The sequence below is a fragment of the Sciurus carolinensis genome, chromosome 5 (genome assembly GCF_902686445.1).
Source record: "Sciurus carolinensis chromosome 5, mSciCar1.2, whole genome shotgun sequence".
NCBI classification, from domain to species: Eukaryota; Metazoa; Chordata; class Mammalia; order Rodentia; family Sciuridae; genus Sciurus; species Sciurus carolinensis.
Genome location: NC_062217.1, coordinates 141,318,368 through 141,331,721, shown reverse-complemented (window position 1 = coordinate 141,331,721; position 13,354 = coordinate 141,318,368). Strand labels below are relative to the sequence as shown.

The window sequence follows — 13,354 nt, the reverse complement described above, 5'->3', positions numbered from 1 at the left end:
TTCTGGCTGGTAGGATTTGAAGTGTTGTTCTTTTTTTCTTTCTCTATTTGTCTTTGAAATTTTCCCTATTGCTTTAATCTTTATAGTGGGCATATATAATTTGTACAATAACTCTGGAATCATTAATTTAAAATATATATAAGATGTGGTAGTCCATCCCCCCACCCCACAGCCACACTGGGCATTGTGCTGAAACGTTATATAAAGACAAGTGCCCCAAATCAAGACAGGAGGCCTGTTCCTCGGTCCAGGCCCCTCGGGCCCGACCCTACTTTCTCAGCTGGCTTTACAGTTCACAAAAAGAATCTATTTTTGTTCTTCCCTAACTATAAAAATGGCAATAAAAATATGAATTCCATGTTGCACAGCAAAACAGATAGAAATGGTTTTAATTGACTCTGATTGGTGCTCTCAGGTGAGTTGAAACCAGAGAAAGTACAGGCAGTTCTAACCGTCATCGTGGTGCCTGTAACACCCACAAAAGAATATTGCCAACGTGTTCGGGCCTCACTGGTGACAGGATACAGAGCCTTTAATTCCTTCTTTGCTACTTCGTTGTATAAAACAGAACAAAAAGAGATGTTCTGAATAATTACAGGGTTCTGTGATTTAAACTGAGCAATTTATTTTGCCATTTCTACAGCAAATTTTAGTATTAAATTTATACTGGTGCTCAGTGGAAGAGCACCTGCCTAGCATGGGCAAAGCCTGGGCTTCCAGCACCAGCACTGAGAAAAAGACTTTTTTTTTTATACCTCTGCCAATTTGGCTAAGATTTCCACCCATTCATTCAGGTAAAGGGTTGATTTCTATTTGGTTTAGAATATAGGCAATTTTATTCTTCAAAAGAGTGAATCCAATGCTACAGGGATAAAAGGACATTTCAGTTAAAACCTTGTAGTATGAAACAAAATGTTTGAATTGTGCCCACGCGTGCCAAGTTTGCTGGATAAATCCCAAGGATTTTCTTTATTTAAATTTTTTTAAACTTTAGTATGCATATTTTCTTTATAGAATAAAAAAAAAAACTACATTTTCTTCCCAAAACAGGAAAAGCATATCTGACATCTAAAAGTGTCATTTTTTTTTAGTGTTCGATTTGCTCATAAATAATCTATGTGACTGCATCACCTAGCGACTCTATTGACAAGGTTTTAAGCATCTGCAATTAGCAGGTTGAATAGTATTATAGACAGGTCCTTGAAAAGATAGCATGGATTACTGAGATGCAGTATTCCTTTTTAGAAAGAGTAACAAGTATTTATATAGCCATCAAAGCCAATTTAGACTGCAAAGTAAATAACATAAAAATTAAGATGAGAAACCATAACTGTTATAAACTGTCACAGCTCAGAAGGAAAAACATGTAAGATACTGGTAACCTTTCATTGTCAAGCATTGAGATATTTGGCTGTAGTTTTTAAAATGTATTTTGCTTTAGTAAGTAAATGTATAATTAAGTGATAGATGATATTTGATGCTGCCTCATGTTAGTATCATAGAAACAGTGGAGGTACAGAAATTTCTTACTCAGAAACCAAAGATTGTTGCACAAGCAAAACAAAGACTCAGAACCAATTAGGTGATGACAGTTTTCTTTTTCTGAATTCCTTTCAGTTCTACTCTTCTTTTAATTGTCATAGAACAGATATTATCTATGCTAGGATTTTCCCTGTAGGGAGAGATTTTATCTGCCCCTCAGAATTAAAGAGGCTTGGTTCAAATGCAAAATCGTAGGCCCTGGCTCCAAAAATCCTGGTTAGTAATTGGGAAAAGGGTCCCTAGATCTGTGCTTTCAAGAACCTGCACACACACACACACACACGCACACACATGCACACGCACTAATGAATTGGCAGTTCTGAAGAGCTAGTTCTGAAAGAGCCATGTCTGAGAACCATCTGGAATCACCCAAGGTGCCGTGGATCAAACATGGTTTGTCCCCGCTGAAACTCATGTTGAAATTTGATCCCCAAAGTAAGGCCGTTAGGATGAAGTGGGGCCTTATGAGAAGTGATGGAATCATTGAGAGGGATTAATGCCTTTCTGGGAGTGGGTTTGTTCTCAGGAAAGTTGTTATAAAGCAAGAGAGATGCTTATGTTTTGTCTCTTCTTCATGCCTACCTGCTCTTCCACTCTGAGACTCAGCAGATGGGGCCACCTGATCTTGGAATTCCCAGTCTCCAGAAACGTGAACCAAAATAAACTTCTACTCTAAAATTATCCAGTCTCAGCTCTTTTGTTATAGCAACAACAAAAAAGTAGACTAAGGCACAAGGTAGTGCTTCACCAAGAACACTGCAAATTGAGAAAAGCTACAGCAAGGTTGGAATGAACTCAGTTTTGGGTGCTTATCAATCACACATTATTAAAACCACTCAGATAATTTTCTCCTTTTTTCCACTTCTCTGCCCAGTCTCTCTACCTTAGAAGATGTTCCCACTTGGCTCCTATGGACCATCTTGGCTTTTGATCACCTAGAAGAATTGAGTGTTCTCTCTAGATCTGATGTAATCCTGTGTATTGCCTCCCTGAGCCTATAATAAAAGATTATTACTGGAGCTGAGAAAAGCCCCTCTCCAGAGGGTGTATTTATCCTAGTGAGCATACAATTCCAAGTAAGTTTGTTGCCTGTGAAAATTAGTGTCCCCCCTATTGAATAATAACTCATTTGAGTTGGGTTTGGTTTGGAACTTTCTTAAGAAATTGTAACTGGATTACATTCACAACTTTCCCACGTATCTATATACCCCTTAAATAAAATTGAGAAAGGGAAGAAGAATAAGCACCCCTATGGAAGGGAGATCAACAGAACATGATGTGTGCCCCTCATCATGAATTCAAAAGATTTAAAGCCACTTCCCACCTAAAGGCATCCCTGACCCCTTCCCCCTCTCCCATGAATGTGGTCCCTTCCTTTGGAACTCCAGATCATGACTCAGTGCCCCTCTGATCTGTTTCTGTCTGAGATCCATGCCTACCTCTACTACTCAAGTCCAGGTCTCTCCAAGGCACATACCAGGCTCCACAGTATAAGAAAACCACAAAGTATAAGAAAACCAGGTGCCTGTGTAGCCTCTTTCCCCCTTTACGTTAACTTACATATGCTCAGGGTGTAGAGAGCCCTTTCACATCTACCATGTTTTTACTTCTTACCCAGGGACCCACAGAGATTCTGTTGACTTTCCATGGCTATGTTCTCCTTTGTCTGAGCTACTCCAACTTAGTGGTTCAAAAACAACTGCAGTATAGCAATCAGCTTGATAAGTTTGTCAATACCATAACTCAGGGCCACCCTCTTTCCAGCATTTTCTGTGATCCAGAATCAGTAAGCTGCCCTAGAGAAAGGCTCACATACCTCATCCTTCAAGAGGGTCTTACTGTACTCCAAATGGTGCCTCTCCAAAATAGAAGACCCATGAAGCCTTGCCAGTGGAGATGTGGATCTAGGAGGAAAACCACAACTTTAGCTGTTTAAGGATCACACAGAAGTTCATATAATACAGAATCTTTACTGTCTCAGAGTTCTTTTTTCATATCTCTCCTCTTTCTCCCATTAAATGTCTGCGAAATAGTCAAAAATAGCATTGAAAGATTTTTTAGGTTAACAGATGAGAATATGCTATTTCAGAAAAAATAATTTGGAAAAAAACAATGTTTGGATTGTTTACACTAGAGTTTGGTTCATCTCCTGTATCTAAAAGTCTTGATTCATTCATTCTTTCCTTCTCTTTCTTTCTTCAGGGATTTAACTCAGGGTGCTCTTCCACTGAACTCCATCCTCAGCCCTTTTTATTTTTCATTTTGAGACAGGCTTTTACTAAGTAGCTGAGGTTGGCTATGAACTTGCAATCCTCCAGCCTTAGCCTCCTGAGTTCCTGGGACTATAGGCATGCACCTAGCTTGTACCTAAAATGTTTAAGTTCCCTCGAGTCTGTGCCGGTGAACCATGACTTATAAACATGTAACAAACCTGTGGAAGTCCTTAAATTATCTGCATAGAATGTGCTCAGTAAGAATTTCCCAGAATCAAGATGAAAATCACTAGAAAGTAACACTTCTTCTCCTTCTCCCCAAGACAGTGAAATAAATTTATACATAAAGTTCCCATTTATTAAGGGTCATATAAATGAGAACCTCAGTCTTTGGTACTATTTTTCTCCAGCACCTCCCAACCCAGGAAGAGGAAGTTGTATTGAAAATAAAAAGATAAAAGGAATAAGAGGTAGAAAGAGGCTGAACCTAAGGTCTACAAATTATAGGAATTTGTCATAGAAATATGGAAAAAATAATTTAATAAAGGAAGATATCAGAAATATGGATGACAGACTTAGAGAAGTTTCACTTTATTTCATAGAAAACAGAACTTTATGGGGTGAGAAGTCATTGTCAAAATACTCAGGTTGGGGGACAAATAAACTATGCCTGAGCAGTGTTATAAATGATCATAATTTTAATAACTATTTGAATACCTACTCTGTGTCAGCACTGGAGATTTTCTTTAAACAAATCAAGTTCAATTCCACTTAGAAGGGAGTGAAGTGGTTAACTCCTTTAGGTTTAAAAACATCAATCAAACATATTGTTGGGAAACTAGATATTCTCCCAGTCTCAAAATAGCACTTCATCTATTACTTATTCTTTACCAAGGAGAAAATGTTCCTCTAGATAAAGAGATCTGCTGGACATCTTCATCAATAGTCTAACTTAACCTCTTAGCTGATGAGACAAATTGATATCGTGGACTCCCTGATGCAATGTACTAAGAAGGCACAGGATCATCTATAAAGAATCCTCGCCAAAAATGTCAACCCTGGATTTAATCAGGAAGCAAGGGAATGAATCCAAATTGAGGGCTTTTCTGCAAAATAACTCTTCAAAAAAAATCAACAACCTGAAAGACACAAAAAGACTGAATAACTACTCCAGATTAAAGGAAATTAAAGCTACATGGCAGTTAATTACATATGATCCTTGAATCAGAGGGAATCAGAGGGAAAATAGCTATAAAGAATATTATTGGGGTTATTGAAAAAAATCTGAGAAAACATTCTGTGTTAGATAAGAGTATTGTTATCAAAAGGAAATTTCCTGAGAGTGAGCATTATATTGAGTTTATGAAGCTGTATTGTCCCCCTTATTCTTTGGAAATATATGCTGAAATATTTAGGAATGAAATGTCATGATGTCTGCAACCAACTCATAAATGATTTCATAAAGAAAGAATTAATGTATGTACACACACACACACACACACACACATATTTGGGAAGTGAGAAAACTAATTTGGCAAAATGTTTTCTTAGTAAAAGTAATTTGCAAGCCAGTCGCAGTGGTGCATATGCCTGTAATCCTAGCAGCTTGGGAGGTTAAGAGTTAAAAGCCAACCTCAGCAACTTAACAAGGCTCTAAGCAACTTAGGGAGACCCTGTCTCAAGACATAAATATAAAAAAGGCTGGAGATGTGACTTAGTAGTAAAGCACCCCTGGGTTCAACTCCGGTACCAAAAAAAAAAAAGTAATTTGCAGAGAAGATGAAAGAGTTCAATGGGACATTGAGGGAAGGACAAGGAAAGGAAAGAAAAAAAAAAAAAAAAACCACAACATTCATTAATAATTTTCTACATTAGGGGATCTGGCAATAGTAAGCTTGAAGTACTGAAAATAACTCTACTCATTCAGGGAGAAAATAACCAGAGGAGAGAGCTTGAAGGAACAGAGACGGCATGTGTGATTTGATTATTTAGCCTACCAGGTTTCCTTATCCTTCCAAGAATAATTTTTGAAACCCCCAGCAGGAGTGGTGACAGTAGGAGGGCACAGAAGGGTCTTTTTGAGTTTTATTTCATTTTATTTTAGAGTTCAAGTTTGTTTATATTTACAGCAAGAACTTGCATCTGAATCAAACTGTGTAATTAACAACAACTGAACAACAATTTTAAAACAAAGAATATAGTAATTTTAACATAAGCCCAAGAGTTCAATGTCTTTCTACATTCATTCGGGGAAACTGAATGAATTATTTTTCTCCAAGGGACTTCTTCACGACCATAATGTATAAGGTACTCTGATGCATTTAAGTACAGAGTACACACAGTATTGCTTTCCAGAGTTGGGAGCTACAGAACACTGTTCTGGAATAATAAATGCCATGGTCAAACAAGGCAGGGACATGTTGCTTGGTGGTATCTCATGGTGGTTCATTATACACATACATCACAGAACGGTCTTTTAACACAGGTGAGTATCATTCCCAACTGCCTGCTGGGATTTGAGTGTGTGTTGTAGAAGGAGGTCATAGTTGGTGTTCTCTAGGAAATTTTGAGGTGTTGGTTTAGATAATTGAAGACTAGATACAAGTAAAATTCATTTTAAAACTTAAGAAGTAGAAGGGTGTTTGTGGCTGAGAGAACAGGGAGGTTGACACATCTCTGAAACTTGAAACAGGTGACTTCTGACCACGTACAGAATAAGCAATAGGAATGCAGGAAAGACGCAGCAACAGCGTCAGTGTTAAGTGCCCTTCTGTGACGGTGGAGCGGAAGGCCAGGGACAGCCCGGGTCAGGATCTCAGTGAGGCAACAAGGAAGACACCTCTCGAGACCTGTGCAAGCTGGAATATTGGGTGTCTTCATGCAATACTCAAAACAGCTGGAAAGCAGAGCCCAGAGTGCTGCCTTGCTGGCTGTCTCATCAATTGCCTCGAGGTAGGTTTCCACCCCTGCCCAAGGCTCTGCCCTTATTTTGTCCTGATGCATAATTTCAACAATGACTTGAATAAACATGGACAGAAGCCATGAGTATCCAACTTACAGATGATAAAAAACTGAAAAACAAACAGCAACAACAAAAAACAAACACAAAAAACACCAGAAACCTAATTTGTTGGTTTACAGAGTATGACTAAAATGGAGATATCAATGAACAGTGGAATAAAGAATCAAATTAGATGAGTTTAATTAGGATTCAGTGTAGTACTTTGAACCATGTGTGGATTATTCTATTAAACTCCAGGACCCACATTTTAGAAATGATGTAAAAACACTGGAATGGGTTCAGAGAAGAATGATAAGTAAAATTACATGATGGAAACCATTATGAAAAAATAAATTTAAAGAATGTGGTGTGTACAACTTGGGAAAGAGTATACTTTGGGAAGAGGGATATGATAATATTCTTTTGAAGATGAAGAAATAGCCTGTGGATGATAAATTAGACATATTCTAGCAAATCCAGAGACCTGAAGTAGAGAAACAGAATTGTGGAGAGATCAATTTCAGTTCAATATCATAAAGAACATTCAACCATTAGAGTCACACCCAAATACAATGCTCTGCAATGTTGTAAGCAAGTGGGTTCTCCATTATGGAAAATAATCAAATGTAGACCAGAGGAAAGAGGAAGTTGTGCAGGAGAAGAGAGGTCTACACTGGATGGAAGGATGAGGGAATTCTAAAATTCCTAATATTTTTTCTGATATCTGCATTTCTCCAGTAATCAGACGAAGGAGACCAGAAGATTGGTGAACTAAAAAACTAAACAGAGAAAAGGGGACGAAAGGGACAAAGAAATCTATCAACATGAAAGCAAGAAACAGAGAAAAAACTGATTAGAAGAGTGAAGTAAACAAAGAGAACACAAAAACTTGAGGGAATAATAAAACTTTGAAAAGGGCAAGGTTTTGGGGCATTGTCAGAGGGCATAGTCTAAGGTTGGGAGATAAGGGTGGAAAGGAAACGAAGGAGATCAGACATATTGGAGACAAGTAATCAGATGAAGGGCACAAGGTCAAGCCAGGAAGCAGAGCCATCTGTGTCTCAACAGCTTCAGGGAACTCCATAGGTGGCCTCATTGGTACCATCAGTGTGAGAAGAATAATTGAGTCTTATTCAACCTTCTTATTAACTACTTAGTAAGAAGCAGTGTCTCAACATCTTTGTGGACTCCCGAGCCAGTTTTCCAACAAAGTAGAGGTACATAAAGAGGCTCATCAAGAATTGCTGTTGGGACTGGGGTTGTGGCTCAGTGGTAGAGAGCCTGCCTCGCACGCATGAGGCCCTGGGTTTGATCATCAGTACCACACAAAAATAAAATAAAGGTATTGTGTCCACCTACAACTAAAACAAAATATTTTTTAAAAAAGAATTGCTATTGAAGTACTGTGTGGGGAGAAAAAAAAAAAAAAGACTGCATCAAACCCTAAGAGCTTAGTGGAGCTCCCAGAAAGCTGTAGTTCCACCCAAGACTGAGGGAAGACAGGCCTGCCCTGCTTCGCAGTCAGGAAACCTTCCATCCCCACTTCTACACATCACCTCATTTAATTTTTTTTAATTTGTTTTAATTAGTTATACATGACAGTAGAATGCACTTTGATACATCATATATGATGGAGTATAATTTCTCATTCTTCTGGTTATACATTATGTAGCATGACTTCATTTAATCTTTACATATTCCTGGTGTCCAGTTTTCCAAAGAGAAATGGCTTAAAGACACTAAGAGACCCCACCATGGCTGGCCAAGGCAGAGAGGTCTGGGCTGAGGGATGTGCATCCTTCCTCCTAACTGGGAGGTGAGACACCACACCCAATCCTGCCGCGTCCTGGAACCTAAGGTAAGTGTGACTTTTTTTGAACTGGTTTTCTCATCCGTGAAAGAGGGGGATATCAGTGCCTCCCACGTGGAGGTGCTGTGAAGATAAAATAAGACACTGTATGTCGAGTGCTCAGCTGCGTCCAGCACACAAGAGGTACTCAATAAATGTCAGTTCCTTTGGAACCAAATTTGTTAATATGCTGCCAAAAGTGAAGGAGTCAGAGAACTCCAATGACTGTCAGGAGATCTGCACGTGGGACAGAATGGCCAGCAAGGACTGGGCCCCCTCGAGGGGAAGGGGTTCTTGCCCCCAGCCTCAGCAGATCCTCCTTTCAGCCCGACTGCTGCCCGACTGCTGCCATTGCTGACGGTGAGGCCTTGCTATTTACAAGGTGCTTTTCATTTGCTCAATACATTTTTCTTGAGCACCAACTATGTAGGGTGTGCATATATAATGTCATTGGAGTCTCATCACAATCTTTGAGAGGCTACTATTATATCCATCTCATAGCTAAGAAACTGAATCTTAAATACTTTAAGTACCTTGCCAAAGATCCCTCAACCAGACAGGCGTTGGACCCCACAAACCAATACCCCAAAGTCTGACCTTTTTGAAACACCTCCCTATCTCTGGAGAGGGGTGGCTTATGTATCAGAAATGGGGGTGAAGTATGGCTCAGGCAGATAGGGCTTATTTAAATCCACTATCAGGTGATCACCAGAACAAGGAAGCTTGGGTGGTTCTGGACTCAGAGGACCTGGGAGAAACATTAGTCTTATGAACAAGTTGGACTTACTGCTGTGTCTGTATAGGATGAAAATCATCATAATAAAGTTTCTTTATCCTTAAAAAAAAAAAAAAACAGTTTTGAGGAGCTTGCCTGGCATGACCACTGCTGATGAATTTTGAAGAATACCAATGACTAAGAAGAGAAATGAAAATATTTAATATTCATAAGGGCTAAGAATCTACCTTCAGCTGAGGGCTTTGTATGTATGATATCACTTAATCTTTACAATGACCTTACCTATTAGATACCATTATTATAATTCCTATTTTCCAGATGAGGAAACTGAGGCTTAAAAGTTTAACTAACTTATGAACCCAATGAAACCAAATCTGTCTGACCCTGAGCCTGCCCTCTTATTAATGCACTTTTTTTTTCTTGGGGCAAGAGAGGAAGATGGCACTGATGTTAGGATAGAAGATCAGCTAAAGGAGGGTTGACTTAGAAGGCAAAAGAACTAAGAAGTGAAGGGTAGTGAGCCCAGGAAGAAGTGTTCTCCAGCTGGAGCTGGGGAGCATTCCCTACATGTACACAAATTTAAGCCTAAGATTAATCTACTTTTTTTTTTTTTTTCCTCAGTATGGTGAATTGAATCCAGGGGCGCTCTACCACTGAGCTGCATCAGTCCTTTTTTACATTTTTTATTTTGAGACAGGGCCTTGCTAAGTTGCTGAGGTTGGCCTCAAACTTCCAATCCTCCTGCCTCAGACTCCTGAATAGCTGGGACTATGGTATGCACCACCATGCCCAGCATTTGAAGTCAATACTCTGATTAAACAAAGAAAAAAAAATGAAGGCATATAAAAATATGGCAGAGATACATTTGGAAATGGAACAGAAAGGAAAGAGGGATGTAACCCGGAGAGAAAGAGCAGACATTGCAAGGGCTGAATCTTGGGAGGGAACAGAACAAGGCCCTGCTGTTCCCAAACATAGCAAAGAGGAATTCACTGGGCTAAGGGACAGGGAAAGTTTTCTTCTCCCCCGAGGCACCTTCAAACACCCACAAGGACATGTCAATACTGCATACGTGTTTACTTACTTCATCTGGTACAAATTATTGGTGCCTCTGTGATCAATGTCATGGCAGAAAGCAGCAGCAAGCATGGCAAAAGCTTCAAGGTCTGTGTAGTATTTTTTTAGTCTTCCTGTCTAAAAATATACAAAGACACATACTGATGTAAATTAATACATCTTCCCAGCAAGCCCTGCCTGCAACGGAGAAGGGAACCCACCATGTCTTTGCAGGAAGTTGGCTTATTTCTTGTGAGTCTCATAGCTTCTGGGAAATTCCCAAACCTAGCAGGTGACTGGATTTTCCTTTCAGAAATGAGCATGTGCATGTAGGAGCGCTAATCCAATCAGGTGCCCAGAGATCCCCACGTTCCTGGGATCATCTTCAGGAAGATTGGGGTTGGATTTTGCCCATGAAGTTCAAAATGAAGAGTTGAAGTAATGGACCTACCCATCTTTCACATGATCAAGAGGGAACTGGCAGTTTTACAATGGTTTCCAGAGATTTCCAGGACTTCGTTACCTACCATCAGCAAAGTAAACATGGTCTGTCCCACGTTGAACCCGTGCCGCCAGTTGTGGTAAGTGACAGCGCGGTACCCTTTCCTCACCGTGTACATCCATCTGGTAAGAACCTGTTACCCAAAGACGACAACACCATTCAGACTTTGGAATAGAATTCTAAAGGTTAGACGACCTGTGACAATCTTATCTGAAAAGATGTGTTGGTCTTGTTGACAGAGTTAAAGCCGATGTATTTACAAAGTTAATGATAATTTAAAATCCAAACTGAGTTAATCTTTTGAACCACAGAAAACATTAGTGCAGGACAGCAACAGAATCACACAGTGTTTTAAGTGAAATACCATCTGACCTCTACAGGTACTTTGAATTTCTCCACCACGTTTATTTCAAAAAACATTCGGAGTCCACATTTAATCAATTCGTGCTCGGTAATAGGGAAGTCGCTGAAGCGGAATTCATACAGGTCTACTGCCTTTGGGTCCGGCAAGTCCTCTTTCTGTTGAAAAGACAGATTGTTTCAGATTGCATTAATCTTTTCCCCTTTAAGCTCATATACCCAACATTGAATGGAAAACCAAATTATAATAAATGGATAACAGGAGTCCTTCACTGAGCCACTATGTGTCAGACACTGGGTTGTAAAGTTTGCATAGATGATCTTCACACACCTACACAATTAAGCCCATTTTACAGATGGTGAAACAGATTCAGCCTTATTTTAAAACTTTCTAAGTGATGGGATTCAATTCCAAACCCAATTCCAGTGACTATCTTTTTTCTGTGATGCGAAATAAAATATTTAGTCTTACCAGCTTTCATTACTCAGTTTCTCTTTTGTCCCAGTCAAGAAACAGTCAGTGAACAGCAGGTGTTTGCTTAATTCAACCCACTTGTATTTTCTTTTTTATTCACTCAGTGATGACTCCCCCCTGGACCCACGGTGCCTATCCCACGAAGGTGCTCAGTAAATGTTTGTTGACAAATGTTTGAATGAATGAATGAGGGTGTGTACACGAACTTGCTGGCATTTCTTTTAACCCAGATCTCGTTAAGACTTAGGGGTACGTGAAAAACAATGAACTACGCACATGAGCATTGACGTGACTTGTGAAATAAAAATATGGATCTTGCCTTAAAGGAGCTTAATTTATTGAAATGGGTATGAAATACAGGCCAGTGAGGTGCGAGAGCTTAGACTCATTGGAGAACTTGGCCGCCAGGGCTTGGTGCTGTGGGAGAAACCAAGTGCCTGGGGACAGGTGAGTCCCATTAATTAAATAAGGGACTCTGGAGGGGCACACACTGATAGAAGGAAGGAAGGAAGGAAAGAAGGGAGGGAGGGAGGGAGGGGATCCCATAAAGGGAGAGAAGAAAGGAGAGGATTCCATGGGAGGGAGAGAAAGTGCCAAGAGACAATTTAGCAACAGCCATGTGGGTCCATCAGATGCACCTGCTGGAGCAGCTCAGTTCAGTGACTATTTACTGATTGCACAGCCTGTCCCAATACTGTGCCGAGGGGGTCACAAAAGTCAGAAAAGGCAGGTCACTTGCCCCAGTAAGTTCAAGCTTTCCTAGAGAACTCCACATGGTACATTCCTGCTCCAAGCAAAACTATGGCTTCTGTTTCCCTGGACCCTGTGCCTAGGCTGGCCCCTCGGGCTCCTGACCCTCCCTCACCAGGCTACCCAGGGTCCTCCTATGCCTGCCTCACCACTGACCACTCTGGTGACTTCAAGCAGAGATTTTTCTTTCTTTCTTTCTTCTTTCTTTCTTTCTTTCTTTTTTTTTTTTTTCCTGAAAAGTAATGGTTTGAAGCCAGGAGACCAGCATTCTGTCCTAGGTTCTAAATAGGTACATCACCACAGCTGGGAAGGCCTCTATTTTCTCGTCTGTGAATGGGGAAGTAATAATGACTTTTTTGTCTTTGTTGTTTGGTCATAAATTTATCCCAGTTTCATTTTCAACTGTCAAAGAACTTGGGATTCCGTTCGCAGCCCCTTCCTCTTCCTCCTCCATTTCTCACAGGCCCCTCCTCGGCCCTCTGCTGTCCCTTGCCTTCAGGCTCTTTCTTTCTTAAACCTCTCCAGACCCCTTACTGGGCTCAGTCCTCCATTTTAATCATTTGATTGTTATTTATTCATTTGGGAATATTATCAGACCTGTATGTGTCCTAGGCAATGCGAGAAGCCAGCATAGCCACTGTCCCTGAACTATGCACTCCCGGGTGGTGGCGATTAGTGTGTCTTGTAAAAATCAGCCTAAGAGGCTGAGAGAGTTGTGGGTGGGCCCCCCAGGACATGTCCCCTCTGGGAGGCTGTCTCAGAGATAGTCCTCAGAGATAAAGTTAGAAATGTTGTTGAACACATCACAGGATCATCACACTCAAGTGTAAACGTGTATTTCAGTAGGAAACAAAAGTAAGAAGTTCTCAG

General features: G+C 40.2%; 1 protein-coding gene across 1 annotated transcript in view; it reads right to left on the bottom strand.

Annotated features, from left to right (window-relative positions):
• Nucleotides 1-13,354, bottom strand: part of Pde6c (phosphodiesterase 6C) — a 50,240-nt gene that overhangs the window by 12,167 nt on the left and 24,719 nt on the right. Inside the window, exons 12-15 of the mRNA XM_047552708.1 lie at nucleotides 11,272-11,418; nucleotides 10,925-11,032; nucleotides 10,426-10,535; nucleotides 3,359-3,446 (exon numbers count right to left, since the gene is read on the bottom strand). Coding sequence (XP_047408664.1) covers nucleotides 3,359-3,446; nucleotides 10,426-10,535; nucleotides 10,925-11,032; nucleotides 11,272-11,418 — 453 coding nt within the window. The remainder of the gene's footprint in view (nucleotides 1-3,358; nucleotides 3,447-10,425; nucleotides 10,536-10,924; nucleotides 11,033-11,271; nucleotides 11,419-13,354) is intronic.